The 15,847-nt window shown below is 42.7% G+C and overlaps 1 protein-coding gene across 8 annotated transcripts in view; it reads left to right on the top strand.

Moving 5' to 3' along the window:
• LOC147021654 (dual specificity protein phosphatase 22-B-like) overlaps positions 1–9,284 on the top strand; it is a 69,394-nt gene extending 60,110 nt beyond the window's left edge. For 4 of the 8 annotated variants that reach the window (XM_085891845.1, XM_085891844.1, XM_085891849.1 and 1 more), the window contains 3 exons: positions 2,493–2,543; positions 2,691–2,862; positions 8,109–9,284. In XM_085891845.1, the coding sequence (XP_085747971.1) occupies positions 2,493–2,543; positions 2,691–2,862; positions 8,109–8,294 (409 nt within the window). In that variant the 3' untranslated portion in view covers positions 8,295–9,284. Of the gene's footprint in view, positions 1–2,492; positions 2,544–2,690; positions 2,863–8,108 lie in introns of those variants that run through there. The other 4 variants (XM_085891848.1, XM_085891846.1, XR_015060878.1 and 1 more) reach the window with 3 other exon arrangements.
• The last annotated feature ends 6,563 nt before the right edge of the window (positions 9,285–15,847 follow it).

The raw sequence follows: 15,847 nt of genomic DNA, 5'->3' as shown, positions 1-15,847 counted from the left end.
TTATGGTCGTGGCACATACGGGAGAAAAACTTCATCGGTCTCCAAGTAAAAGCATGTGCAGGTAGCCATTTGCCTAAAATGCTGTTTGGCTTTTTACGGGTTGTACAAAATGCGTGTTCCTGAGATGGCGTCGTTCTCACCCTGCGCAGTTTGCAGGCTGCAGGACATTGCATCAATGAGTGTGCCATCCCTTTGAGGGATCTTAAGATGGCTATCTCATCTGCTAGCATTCTCCAGTGGACTTTTAAGATCCCATGGAATCTCGTAAGAGTCCATCGTTGTGTGCTGGGTCATCCTGTAGAAATTCCAAATTTCCTCTGTCATCAACTTCGAGTCAAAGAGCAGGCCTCTTCAGCCGGTTCGTTAAAGACAGGACCTCAATGCACAAATCGTTAAGGTCCTGTCTTTAGGCCTTTTGAGCCTGTTTGGTAAGATCGACTCATCAATCTTCCATGCTCTATGAACGACCGACCACACCGTGAGACGTGGCAGAAGAAAATGATTTCTCACCCTTTGCTCAGAGCAGGAGGGCTTTGAAAATACTTGCATTATCGAGATGCAAGTGTTCCGCAATTCACGTGTCTATAGAGATTAATGGAATTGTTTTTTGATGTTTGTGCACTGACTTACACTTGATAGGCAAGAGCAAATCATCATTTTGTGAGCAAATGACGTCGCTCTTTTTTTTTTCTTTCTTCTGATAAAGGTTAACGCCCGGAATGTCAGCTTCTCATTGCTTCCCACTGCAGTTCACATATCTCTATCAACGTCCTGTCAATCGCATACGTTATGCTACCTGTCCGTCATCGCAGAAACATTCTCTTGCGTTGTCTTTTGCTCGGTGAACCTTTGCTGTCTTTGATTTTGATTGCCGTGGCTTTTCAAAACTTCACTCGATGAACCTTTTTATTTTTAGGAAATAAAACAAAGCATGTTTTAAAATGATTTTTTTTTCAAACCACCATTAGGTAACTACTCGGGGGAACATCATGGTTCATTGCTACCTGTTACCCGTTTGGCCATTTAAGTACTGTAATGTAGACACTACATCCTTTTATAAGTTTTTCTAATTTTCTGTTTTTATGGGAAGCGTTTGAAATACTAGTGCGTGCCCGTACGTGCCGTGCCTGTACGTGCGTGGCCGTACGTGCAAAAAAAAAAAAAAACTTTCAAACCGCGTGCCAGAAACAACAACCACACAGGCCGTTCCTTCGCTCTCGCGTGGCCGTACGTGCCTGCCCGTACGTGCCTGCCCGTACGTGCGTGCCCGTATGTGCGTGGCCGTACGTGCAAAAAAATAAAATAAATAAAATAAAAAAACTTTCAAACTGCGTGCCAGAAACAACAAACACACATGCCGTTCCTTCGCTCTCACGTGGCCGTACGTGCCTGCCCGTATGTGCAAAAAAATAAAATGAATAAAAATTTAAAAAAACTTTCAAGCCGCGTGCCAGAAACAGCAACCACACAGGCCGTTCCTTCGCTCTCGCGTGGCTGTACGTGCAAAAAAATAAAAAAATAAAAGCTTTCAAACCGCGTGCCAGAAACAACAACCACACAGGCCGTTCCTTCGCACTCGCGTGGCCGTACGTGCAAAAAAAAAAACTTTCAAGCCGCGTGCCAGAAACAACAACCACCCAGGCCATTCCTTCACTCTCACGTGCCCGTACATGTGGGCCCGCACGTGCGTGCCCGTATGTGCGTGGCTGTACGTGCAAAAAAATAAAAAAATAAAAGCTTTCAAACCGCGTGCCAGAAACAACAACCACACAGGCCATTCCTTCGCACTCGCGTGCCCGTACGTGCGTGGCCGTACGTGCAAAAAAAAACTTTCAAACCGCGTGCCAGAAACAACAACCACACAGGCCGTTCCTTCGCCCTCACGTGCCCGTACATGCAAAAAAAAAAAACAACAATTGTGACGTTAATCGTGATGTCATAGCACCGTGTCCTGTCATTGGTTTGGTAAATAAATGGCCATAACTTGGGAAGCACTTGTCCGATTAATATCAAACCTTGAAAAGGCACATCCTCAGGTCCCCAGCAATATACCTGGCAAGTTTCAATTAGATCGGACCAGTGGTTGGCAAGAAACAGCGGTCGCAGACAGACACACAGACACACGGACACACAGAGATTGCTGGAATTATAGATAGATAGCTTTTCGAATTTAAATTATTTTTTATTTTTTTTTTTCAGGAAAGAAGATTACAGGTAGCCCTGTGGTGTTTTTTTTTTTTTGTTGTTTTGTTTTTCTTACATGAAGTTTCTGGAAGTTGTTCATTATGAAACTTTCTGTAAAATTAGAGGTAATTATTACAGTGGAGTGGTCAACCCAATATAGTGGAGCACTTTAACACAGTGGAGTGGAAGTGGTTTCAAGAAAATTCCATGAAGAATTGCTTTAATAACATGCTTCTGGAAGTTTTGTTTCCGCACATGATAATTTTTAATGAACTTTCTTTTTTCTTTTTTTTTTAAACCTTTGCAAGGTGTGGTCCCCTGAAGGGAAACCAGGAAAGGAATGTGAAAATGTCATCCTGGTTTGTACTTCTGAACATGAAGTAATGCTTGTTGCCACATATTTATCTCTCAGCTGCCCTTTACTTATAGACCGAACAACAACACTGCTCGTTGCTTTCATGGCATCTCATATTTGTGGGAAATAAATATTTCTGTGTGCACTGCAGCATGGCAGGAATCTCACGAAGTACTACCGTGGTGCTGGTTTACCTCATGACCGTAACTGAACTTGGATTTGCAGACACCCTAGCAGCTGTCCGCACAGTGCGCACCCATGCATGCCCAAACTGCGGCTTCCAGGAGCAGCTGCAGCATTTTGAGCGGTACTCCCTTAAGGACGTGAGTGGGACCTTAAAGTGTGAGCCACGATTGGCTTTTATTACTGAGTTCCACAGGGCTGTTGGAAATTCCCCTGATTGTACCACTCTCCCAGAATTTCTAACATCACCATAACATTAACTGGGTCACTTGCAAAATGTATTTTGGACACTTTACAAATCTCCCCCATTCCACCTCCCCCTCCCCACTCCCCTCACACCCTATCTTTCCATATTTAGTCGCTTTTACCCTCCTTATCACTTGTTATAGATTACCCTTGTCTACTTCTCTGGATTGGTTGAAATACAGAAGCATGGCAAGGAGCTGTTTGAAAACACCTTTGTGTCAAATCTCATCTCTATCGACTCAGATACAAGGGAGTAGCAAAGCAAGATGTGTATATTTTAGTGTTTCATTTTTGATGCCATAAAATCGGAACTTGGGGCCTAAATTGAAACAAATATGTATAAAGGGGTCTGGGTGTATTGGACCAAGGTACCTTCTCCCCAAATTCGAAGACGATTGGCTCCGAAATGAAGGGATGCTATGCAATTGTAACTGTTGGAAAGAAATAAAAAGATCTCCCCTCCATGGGAAGGGAAGAGTGGAAGAACAATTATTGCCGCAGCCCAGAGATGTCGAGCAGGAAGGAAGGTGATGTTGCCAATTACAATATTAATGGACAGAAAAAGAACAAGAACAATGCCTTTTTTCTGTTCAATACTTTGTTTTTGATGAAAAGTCAGAACAAGGTGTGCTTTGAACTACAATGGCTCACGGTTTTTTTAGTACACAGTCAAAGCTTGTGGAATAGCGAGAACACTGGATGGATCATGATAAAACAGAGCAAAATGAACAGGGGAGACAGAGACAGAGACAGAGACAGACAGACAGAGACAGACAGACAGAGACAGACAGACAGAGACAGACAGACAGAGACAGACAGACAGAGACAGACAGACAGACAGACAGACAGACAGACAGAGACAGACAGACAGAGACAGACAGACAGAGACAGACAGACAGAGACAGACAGACAGAGACAGACAGACAGAGACAGACAGACAGAGACAGACAGACAGAGACAGACAGACAGAGACAGACAGACAGAGACAGACAGACAGAGACAGACAGACAGAGACAGACAGACAGAGACAGACAGACAGACAGAGACAGACAGACAGAGACAGACAGACAGAGACAGACAGACAGAGACAGACAGACAGAGACAGACAGACAGACACACAGACACACAGACACACAGACACACAGACAGACAGACACACAGACACACAGACACACAGACAGACAGACACACAGACACACAGACACACAGACAGACAGACAGACAGACACACAGACACACAGACAGACAGACAGACAGACACACAGACAGACAGACAGACAGACACACAGACAGACAGACAGACAGACACACAGACAGACAGACAGAGACACAGACAGACAGACAGACAGAGACACAGACAGACAGACAGACAGACAGACAGACAGAGACACAGACAGACAGACAGACAGAGACACAGACAGACAGACAGACAGAGACACAGACAGACAGACAGACAGACAGACAGACAATGGGTGTTTGGAGGAATGAGGGGTAGGGGAAGATGCATGGGGTGGACAAGATGGATGCAGAAGTAAATTCTCAGGAAGGAAAAACTGGAAATTTGGAATGAGGTGGCCTTGGGGTCAGGGAGGGGGGTCAACTGGGGGTAGAAAAGATAATGGTTTTGGATGGAGGATGATTTGAGGTTATGGTGAACAGCTGTCTTTAAGACTTGGAGAGAAGAATGAGATTGAAGAGAATGTGGAAGGACTGAACAAAGTGCGCATCATTCTGTGTGCTATTGTTTTAGAGGGGACATTGCGCACTGCTCTCCTTGCTAAATTGGAAAATCATACCCTGCTTTATAGGAATGGGTGAGGTGGGGGGGATCATTTCATAAGCAGCATAGCCACAACTTCAGAATAATTCAAACTGCAGCCACGTGCTGCATCCTGATAATTGAAATGTAAATAGTTATCGTTGGCTCCAGCCTCGCGCCTGGCACTACTGGAGGCCGCTTTGGCATTTATCACAAGAGTCACTGGCATTTTTTAATAAGGAGGCCCAAACTAATGTTCTCCTTCTCCTTCACTACGGACAGGTCCTTCACTTCACTACATCATGGTCCTCTGTTGGCTTTCCTTTGGTTGTCCCCACCCCCTGCTTCCATAGCCCTTTGTCTAAAATGTGTCATACCAGGTTGCAAGCACACATCCTGTTACCCAATCCTGATTTCTTACTTCCACTCCATAATAGCACTCACTCCTTTTCTCACAAGGGGCGTTCCATGTCAAGTGCACACATTTTTCAGCGAAATTTTGACACATCGTCTCAGATTTCACTCTTTTTTTTTTGTGCAAGTGTTTGTATCCACGGTAAAACATTATGTGTCAATTTTCAGACCTGGGGCCCATCGGGGCCCATTTTAGGCCACCCCCCTCCCAAATTTGGGCGCCCCCAGTTAACCCACAATCTTCCAGTGGCCAGATCACAGGTTGTAGTGGTCCGATTTGGATGGTCTTGGTATCAAAATTCTCGTAAAAGCGAGATCTTTCGAATCGCGTAAAGTAAAATCACTCTGAAACAGTAATTCAAAAAGTTATAGTTTGGGGCGCCCTTTCACCTTGGGCCCCCGCCCCCCAGCCAAACTATTGATCCCGATTTTTTTTCGTGTGAGAATACCCCTTCATATACTCCAACACCTTAGCATAAATTGAAATGGAATCTCAATGGGTTCAAATGTGATGATGGTTTTATTGTTCGAGGTCCACATATCACTAATTCTTGATTCGACATTGGGCGATGTTTGTCGTCATCGTTCCAATGACGTCACCTGCTGGCAGGCGACTTTATGTCTGAAATTGACAATCATCACCTCTGGACTAATATATATATATATATATATATATATATATATATATATATATATATATATATATATATATATATATATATATATATATATATATATATATATATTTTGCATCATTTGTGAAAAATTATTCTGCCTAATGTGTCTATTGATTTTTAAGTATACATTTTTTGTATAACCTTTATCGAATTAAGTTATAAATGGGATAATCTCAGTTTTTGCATATTTTGCAGTAAGCATGGCAACTGAAAATCGAAAGGAGTTCCGAAAATACTGTTGTGATCCATTCAGCTGCCATAAAACGAAACAACAAAAAGATCTTCGCAATGTGTCAAATGATATGTTGATGAAATTTTCTTCAAAGGTGAAAAAAGATGACAGACTTTTACTTCGTGCAGAAAAAAACTCTCAGTTGTCACCAGAGCGTATTGAAGAATCATCTTCGACCAGTTCGAAATTATCATCAGAAGGTACCATCGAAGGCATTGCAGAATCTATTTCGACACATGAGGACGAGGAGGTTTTTGAGCGAGAAGCAGAAGTTGACCCACTAAACCAGTCGTTATCGATGACAGACAAAAGCCCATTCGACAAACGAAAGGCGGAAAGGAACCCAGGGTCCGTTCCTGAAAAGCGAAGTAAAGTGGAAGATTCTGTGCGAAAGAAATTGGAAGTAGTTGCTGGACCAAGCACTGCAGAGAAAACACAAAATACAGCGTCAAAATGTGATGAAAACTGCATGCCAGAGGTGAGCAAAAGCCAAAAAGAAAAATACGTTGTTTTGAGCCGTTCAGAGCAAATACGTAAACTGACGTAAACTGATATAAACTGATATAGTGTATTGGAAATCTTGTGTTCAATTATTGTGCTATGTATTGTGGCGTATTGTGTGTCCAGCACCCGAGTCCCCGAACAATAAAACCATCATCTCTATTATAATACCAAGCTTGCACACTAAAAACTTGGCTCGCCGTCACACGATCCCTAAGAAATTGCTGTGGCACTTAGCGGACATGTCGACAATGTTTGGGAAGTCTTAGCGTTCCATAGTACCACTTGCATTTTGCACAATGCATATTTTTGTCATTCCCCGTGTACGGTCTGTCGTCTGCTACCAGCTATGTTGTACTGCTATCCCGTGCATGTGCACGGGTATCGCCAGTCACACTTGAACCCATTGAGATCCCATTTTCATTTATGCTGAGGTGTTGGAGTGTATGAAGGGGTATTCTCACACGAAAAAATCGGGACCATCGGTTTGGCTGGGGAGCAGGGGCCCAAGGTCAAAGGGCGCCCCAAATTATAACTTTTTGAATTACTGTTTCAGAGTGATTTTACTTTACGCGATTCGAAAGATCTCCCTTTTACGAGAATTTTGATACCAAGATCAGCCAAATCGGACCAGAACCTGTGATATGGCCACTGGAAGATTGTGGGGCAGCCGGGGGCGCCAAGATTTGGGGGGCCTCTAAAATGGGCCCACAGGTCTAAAAGTTGGTATTTTGAGTTTTTTCACCCAAGTGAATAAATGACCAACATATGGGGAGAAAATGAGGTATTAGTGTCGGGAGGGTGTGTACACTTGACATGGAATGCCCCTCAATTGTAGAATCACTTTCCTGAATCTGTCCTTTGGTGCTCTTCTCTAGTATTTCAAAACAGCCATCCAATGTCACCTCATTTGTCCCCCTTTCCAATGCATGCACTCTTCTATCCCCACTGACACTTCCCCCTTCTTCTAATTTGTGGTTCATCTACTCATTGATGTTATTTGTTTGTTTTGTGTTGGTTTGTCAACCTGCAGCCCTTTGTCATTTAAATCTTCCATGATCCTCGACCTGTGTGTATAAAATAATCTACAAAAGCGTCTCCAATTTTGCCGTTTAGATCTTCACTGCTTGGTTTTAATGAGCTACACTTTGCTTTCCAACGTGGCCACAAGAAACAAAAAATATTTTTCACTAATTTTTTTTCTGCTGCAATAAACATAATATATTTGTTTATTTTCTAAAAATTTATCAGAAATTGATGTAGTACTCACCCAAACACCATGAATAGTCAGTGAATGTAACATATTCTTTAAGGAGGGTTTGAAAAGTTCTGGACCATACACCTCAACCTTCCCCTCTGCCAATTCACCTTTGCTAATGATCTACCCCAGACCTCCAGCAGTTTATTTATATACTGTACATCATACATTTTCTCTGCATCGTTTTCTCCTCATTATGGAAAATTGTATCGAAAAATCATCCTACTTAGTTACCATTTCTTATGTAATAAGTTTATTTAAAAAAAAAAAAATGTTCATTTCATCCAATTTCTTCCCAGATGCGTCTCTGGCTACGTTTGGAATTCGGGCACAACCCGTTCAATGACCACATCGCAGTCGGTGCTCTGCTCACATCTTCAGCTCGAGCCATCAGACACGACACGTCTCGTGTTGGGACTCGCTCTGCATCGTACGTCGACACTTACACTCAGCGCAGCGGTTACAGCAACAGCAGGTTAAAGTAAGACAAGAGATCCTGATTTTCTATTGCAAATGGAAATAACCTTACAGTAGCTCTGAAGAGCCCTCACCAATGAACCTAAGCCATAAGCTGGATCTCTATTTGGTGTGGACTTTTGTTGCATAAAAACGCCTTGATCTGGCTTTTAAGCATTGTCAGATCTGTAAAGAGGAAATATCGTATTGGAACCTCAAATTATCGTATTTTCAGAAAGATTATTTTACATTGTCAAATCTTAAACATAATGATAAGAATAATAATAATAATAATATAATTTTACTCACCATCATGTTGCGAGTCGAGCTGTCAAATATTTGAAACAAGATATTTTGCCATCATCGCAAGGTAACAATTTCCATGAGACAGCATGTCAATGATGAACGATGCATGACTGCATCCATCCTCTCTGGCGAGCTTCACACATGACAGTGAAGTGACATCATGAAAGTTAGTGCACCCTTCATTTTCCAGTTGAATGCTGTCACACCTGTGTCGAAAATGCTGTGTGACGTGTAACGTATGAGGTCATAATCTGTGCAGCAGACTGAAAAAAATCTTAGGGAATTTAAACAGGAAATTGAAGATCGAGTACTTTTCGGAATTGCCAGAATAATTATCATATATTTCGCCATTTTTGCAATTACCGATTGTGCATCGTGTGCATCTAGCAACAACGATTCTCACAGGTGTCTCAAACTTTATCTCCTCTGAATCTTTTGACTAAGCATATATAAAATATTGGCCTTGTTCTGATGCCTTAACTGGATTTTCTGAGCCTCGCTTGCATGGTTGTTGGCTTCTTGGGAATGTCTCGGTTTGTTTGTTTTCTGAATCGGGGGGGGGGGGGGGGGGGACAAATGTCTCGCATGAAATTATCAGAATTAAATTCTAGTGCACACGAATATCTCTCTTGTTTGTTTCTTAAGAAATGACGTTGCATTTGCTATCATTACTGTCACTTGCCGTTTTCCAAGAATAAAATTTTATATGTCCATTTTCCTCAATCTTTCAATTACTTTCTAGGGGCATTGGAACAAATATTTCCTCTTAAATTTTTGAGGAAATTTGAAATTTTTAAGGACTTTTTTGAATACAAAATCGAGGCTCGTGGAAGAGCTGGTGCTAGTACAATTTACGAATCAGAATGCAGCAGGACAAAAGGAACAGTCGAGAGAGGGGAAACACCAACAGCAGAGTTTAAGGCCAAGATGGAGGTAGAGTTGGACAAGCAATGGCTGTGGGGAGGAATGGAGGGCAGGAGAGGATGCATCGGGTGGACAAGATGGATACAGAAGGCAACCATCAGGAGGGAAAACTGGAAATTTTGAAAGGGGAGGAATTGGGGATTGGGTGGGGTAAACGAGGGTAGAAAAGATCATGGTTTTGGATATGGGACGATCTGAGATGGTGGTGCACAGCTGCGTTGAAGAGGGAAGAATAAGATTGAAGTAAATGTGTAAATTGATTCCACAGGCAGGAAAAAGGAGGAACGAATAAGTGGAGATGAGCAATGATCCTGGATTTAGGTTGGTTCACCAGAAGGGGATTGATGATGGACTGTGTGTGCCCTGCAGAAACTTGGAGGGAGGGTGGGGTGAGGACAAAGCATGGAAATAGCAGAGGGTACAAGAACAGAAAGGAGGCCTTAGAAGACAGAGAGACTACTGACCTGTCGGCAATGGTGAAGTGATAGGCCCATAGATTCAGCTTCATCGCGGGAGATTCCAATGATCTTGGCCTTGGTTTCCACGGTATCAAAATGAGCAAGATGTGAGGCAGCTGAGCCTGCCCAGAGGGGAGAGCAGTACTTCATAAAGCTACAGATGAATGCCTTGTAGGTGGATAGCAGTTCAGATGTGTCAAGGAAGGACTTTATACAATGGGGGATGCCCAGTCAGCGGCTGTCTTTGGAGACCGACTTTGAAATGTGGTTTGTCCAAGAAAGATCTTGGCTGATAGTGAGACCCAGGAGTTTGAATGACTGAACTTCCTCAAGACGATTGCAAAGGAAGTGGATGAGGTGGTGGGGGTTGCTTATGCCTGGTGTTGGCTAAATGGTTAGGATGGTGGGCTTGGGATCGTAGGATCCTGAGTTCAAATCCCACTTGGCTGTTGAATTAATACCAGGTGGGGTTGACTCTGCCTGTCATCCTTCCAAAGTCGGCAAAATGAGTGCCAGCTTCCTGGTATCCTGTGTTAGAGTGGCGACTTGTCCAGTATTGTGCCCAATAGCCAAGGAGACTGCTTAGGCAGCATCAACGCTTTGCACAGAGTATGGTCCCAATGGATAGAGGGGGTTGCCAGACAGTCCTTTCAGAGAGAGATAGTGAGAGTGTGAGATATGTCTGGATTGAAAGATATATTCCAAGTATTTGATCATCCTGTGATTTTGTGAAGCTCTGAAGAGAGGGAAAAGGCTGCAGCCTACCTGGAATGTGCAAGGTGCATTATTGTAAATACCGTGTGCTCTTATGGCATTGGAATGTGGCAGGTGCATTGATCTGCAGATGAAATACTGGATAGTCCGCTGAAACATGAGGTGACATGACAGCCCAAGTGTGGGTGGAGCGAAGCAGAATGAACAACGTGTTAGTGGCTAATTCAACTCTAATCGGTAACTCGCACTACAGTCCAAATCTCGATCTCGGCTTCTACTGAACTGATTGCTTTCAAATTTAATTTGCAAAAAAAAAATAGTCCAAAAACTTCATCATAGGATGCATGACTGGGTAGTTGTGTGGTACGTCACTCGTTTTAAGGCATTTTACCCTATATACCATATCTATTATAATATGACTCAAATCGCCAACGCATGACTTTTATCAAGCATTGGACATCTCGATCTCAACTTATACTGAACTGATTGCTTTCATTATACAATATATTTACAGATCAGCATGCACATTAGCCTGTTGTTGCGGCTGAGGTAGTATGGGAGTAAAGCCACAAAGTTTTAGCTCAATTCAGATCACACTACCTAGCATTGAACTCAATTACTCTGGTCTTGTGATTTACAAATAAAAATACTGTCGATTTCTCTTAAGAGCAAAGCTTAGATTTCTATGAACCCTCTTGTCATGAAAAACGGTCCCTCATAGGCGGTTTCCTCATGAAAGATGTAAAATACTGTTACGTGTGGAACTAGAGAGTTCATAGAATACCTTGCCCGATACCCCCAATGCAGTCTTGAGAAAAAGGACATGGGAAGAGTCTTTTCAACTCTTGCTTTGCCTTTCCGAGCGTGATCTATGTTTCCGATGAGCTGCGATTTTGTCTGAATCTGAATATTCCCCAACGTTGAGAGCGTGGGCAGCAAATTTAAATGGTCGAGATGGTGTAAAATGGCGTAATATTTTGTCAAGGTCTGAAGAAAGGGAAAAGGATGCAGCCTGCCTATCTGAAGAATGAGGGAAGTCACAACAGAGGATAGTCATCAGTAAATAGATAAAGGGTTTTTCCAGAGAGTCAGAGAGATCATCGATGAAGATTAGGAATAGGACTGTGCCCCAAACACTGCCTTGGGGTACTCCAGCCTTGATAGGGAGAGGGTTTGAAAGAATTCCGTTGAAAGCCATACTTTGGCTACAGGGTCTTTTCAACTCTTGCTTTGCGTTTCCGAGCACTATCTATATTTCCTACGAGCTACGATTTTGTCTGAATCTCAATATTCACCAACGCTGAAAGCATGAGCGGAAAATTTGATATGTCGGGATGGCGTAAAATGGTGTCATATTTTCTCAAAGTACTGCTAAATGGAAGGTTTTTTTTTCAGTGCCAAGAAGGTAATTTGTGTTCTACAGTGTTCAAGTATATAATTCAATTTAAATAAAATAAAAGTTTTCAAGGCTGTAGAAACAAACAAAACTAACTTTTTGTCGCAAGTTTACCGCCATACTAAGAGAGATTTTTTTGATGGCAATGAGAGTGTTTGACTGTGATGATGCTCTTATCACTTCCAAACAAAATGAGTAATGGAGGAATGTGGACCCGACCCTATCTATTACAAAACAATGTGTTATTATCAGTGTCAAATAATCAACTGTTTACTGTGAGTTCCACGAGCAAGTAAGACCATACCTCGCTCGTAAAAACGAGCTGTCATTGCATTCTGGTTGCCTTCCGTGGAGAAACAGGGTTGTTGTACACCCCAAAGGTCAGAACAACAAATGCTTTGAACTACGATGGAATGCATTTTCAAGTGCTGAAGCCTCTTCAATATTTGGTCACTTCGCTGACGGTATTACTAAAGGGGAGGAGGGGGGGAAGAAGAGAGGAGTGGGGGTGAGAGATTGGGGAGAGTGAAGAGGTGGAGGGGAAAGGAGAGGGGAGGGAGGGGGAGCGAGGAGGAGTGGGGGAAGAGAAGACTGTGTGAGGTGAAAGGAAGGGAAAGTAGACGTGCGGTGGAGCATGAATTACGATTCATATTCTTCTTCTTCTTCTTTCAGCTGTTCCCGTTAGGGGTCGCCACAGCGGATCATCCGTATGATCCGCATAGTGATTTGGCACATGTTTTATGCCGGATGCCCTTCCTGACACAACCCTGGTTGCCTCTTATGACACAGGGATATGGTACACCTATTTTAACTGGGGTATACACCGGCCCAGTATACTGGTACTCATTTCGCCGACCTCGGAAGGATGGCAGGCTGAGTCAACCCCCTGGTGTATTAATTCAGTGGCCCAACGGGGCTTGAACTCAGGACCTTTTGGATCCCAAGCCGCTGCCCTAACCACTGCACCAACACACCAGGCTTCAATTATTATATTGTCTATATATTATATTATAATTACGATTCATATTGTCTCATCAAAATTATTCTGCATGGAATAACAGGGAGGATGGAAAAAAATAATGTTTAAAATCCATTTTCGGCCGGACATGCTATAAACACAGCCCAGAGACAACCTCCTCTGTCCGGACAAGTCCAGAGACGAACTCCAGTCCAGACGAACACCGCTCAGACGCATCTGGAGACGAACACAGCCCGGACATGTTCAGCGATAAACACCGTCTAGACATAACCACCATCCGGATATGTCCAGAGAGAGAAAGGAGATGCAAGAGGAGGGTACTGAACTGTATTCGGAGGGGGTAGAGCAAGGATGGGAGCAACAGAGAGAGAGAGAGAGAGACGGGGGTAGGGGAGTTAGCAGAAAGAATATGTTATGCTTAACGCGCGCGCGCACACACACACACACACACACACACACACACACACACACACACACACACACACACACACACACACACACACACACACACACACACACACACACACACACACGCTTGGCCGATATCGGCAATTCTTTGGGATCGGCAGGTTGGAGTCAGTGTGATTACCAACGACAGTACCTACTGTATACAACCCAGAAACCTTGAGTAGCTTTCACTGCAAAACAACGTTGCATTTATTGAGACGTTTCAGGGATATGATCACAAACAGTCTTCTTTATAAACAGCTGCGTGTGATGGGTGGGAAAAAAACATTGGCTCAGTAATTTTGAAAACACGTTAATACGGCAAATGGCTCGGAAATTAGGTTTATTTCACAACAACTCGCTCAGGATGATGGAGAACGAACCACTCGCTGAGGAAGATGGAGCATGAACCACTCGCTCTGAATGACGTGACGTGGAAAAAGCTTCCAGAGAGTGAACGATTCGCTCAGAATGATGTTGCGCGGTATTGATATTGACACTCTGTGCTCGGAAAGTGGCTTAAGCATGCATGTAATCACTCCAATTTTATGCTTGATAAGGAACGGTTGGCCAGGCTGTTGCTGCATACCATAAAGGATCCCTTTAACTTTAAAGCCGGTCTTCACCGCGCACGCAGCAGTTAATGAAATAAAATTAATTAGTGAAATAAAATGACATTATCCACAAAAGAGCTGCCGCTTAATGCAGACCAACCCTAGAGACATCGCATAGTTCAATCGCCCGTGAAATAAACATTGAAGAAAATCTACCATTTTGCCTGCTCATCTGTGCACGTCATGTGGTACATCGATTCGGAGTCTGGGAAAATGTTATAACTTTTTTTTAAACATCCGTTTTTTACCATATTTGCTTTGATTTCCTGTAGAGCAAATCGCGAATCCTTCGAAAATATAGACATAGATATGGCAGACACTATGGATAGGCAGTCCCTCTGGGGGACAAGCTGTGCGGTCTTGCAGTGAATGCATTAAATCATATAGCTCAATGAAGCTAGTTAATTTTGTTCCATTCCTAATTTTTTTGTTCACAGTATAATGCTCCAAACAGTAGGAAAAGATAAGTTTACTGCTTTGGAAATTTTACATTTTCTTGTGTATGTATGGAGAAGGAGGGAACATTGCCTTGCTTGCTTAAAAATATATAGATATATTGACTTAGTTATGAGACTCGCTATTTCTTTAAATTATTATTAGATTTTACAACAGATTTCAACACTTATTTAGTCTGGACAATATCCGATCCTCAAAACTGAAATAATATGGAATAGGCAAAGCCAAGAAGTGAACGTAGAATTCTTCTTACATTCGCTTCTTAAATATATCAAATTAAAGTCTTTTTACTATGATTTTTCGGACATTTATGCATACAACTTGTTCACAACTGTATACTTGCCAACTATACCGTGGGACATGTAAGCGTCGCACAGCTGATGATTTTGACAGATCTGAGGTCAGTCAGGTGCACAGCAGACGATGCTGCAATTTCCGGTTACTTCGGCCTGGATTCGGGATCAGCAATCAAATAATGTAAATCACGATTAAAAATTATTTTTTGATGATGCGGGAGATATCTTTATTACCTCAACATTACCTTCACAACAACAACTACACCGCCTAGAACTGGATCTCATCTGAAAAAACAAATACTAGAAGCGAACGTAGAATTCTTCTTACATTCGCTTCTGACTTTACCTATAACTTGTTCACAACTGGATCCACAATTTCCGGTTACATGTGTTATGGAGGACACACACACACACACACACACACACACACACACACACACACACACACACACACACACACACACACACACACACACACACACACACACACACACACACACACTTGTGTTCACATGGAAAACACTGCCATTCAAAATACTAAACTTAAATCATCAATTGAACACTCACTCCTCACAGGTGAAACACTAGTTGCTTTAATTATTCGATCAGCCATCAGAGCTTTAACACAAATAATAGGGCTACAGGTGAGCTCTCCTGAGTTGGAGAACAATGACTGACAACATTGTTCCAAGAGGGAGAGAGAGAGAGGAAGGGTAAGAATGAGAGGAGAAGGATGAGGAAGACGACGAGGAAGAGCAAGGAAAACAAATATCTCAGACGAGATCGGGGCGACTTTGGTTGACCATGTGGTTTTACCATGAGGGAGGCCGTGCAGAGAGTTTCGCTGAATTTGAGCCGCTTCACTGTTGCCTCTGTCATCCGGACATTTAGAAATGAGAATAGGTAAGTAAAAATTGGACAAATCTACCTCTACCATACTGTTATTTACTGTGACGTATCAATGCAATACTCAGTGATTACTGTACTGTAGT

The sequence above is a fragment of the Eptatretus burgeri genome, chromosome 8, assembly GCF_056783735.1.
Source record: "Eptatretus burgeri isolate ZD-2024b chromosome 8, Ebu_testis_v1, whole genome shotgun sequence".
NCBI lineage: Eukaryota > Metazoa > Chordata > Myxini > Myxiniformes > Myxinidae > Eptatretus > Eptatretus burgeri.
This window is presented reverse-complemented; position numbering and strand designations above follow the sequence as displayed.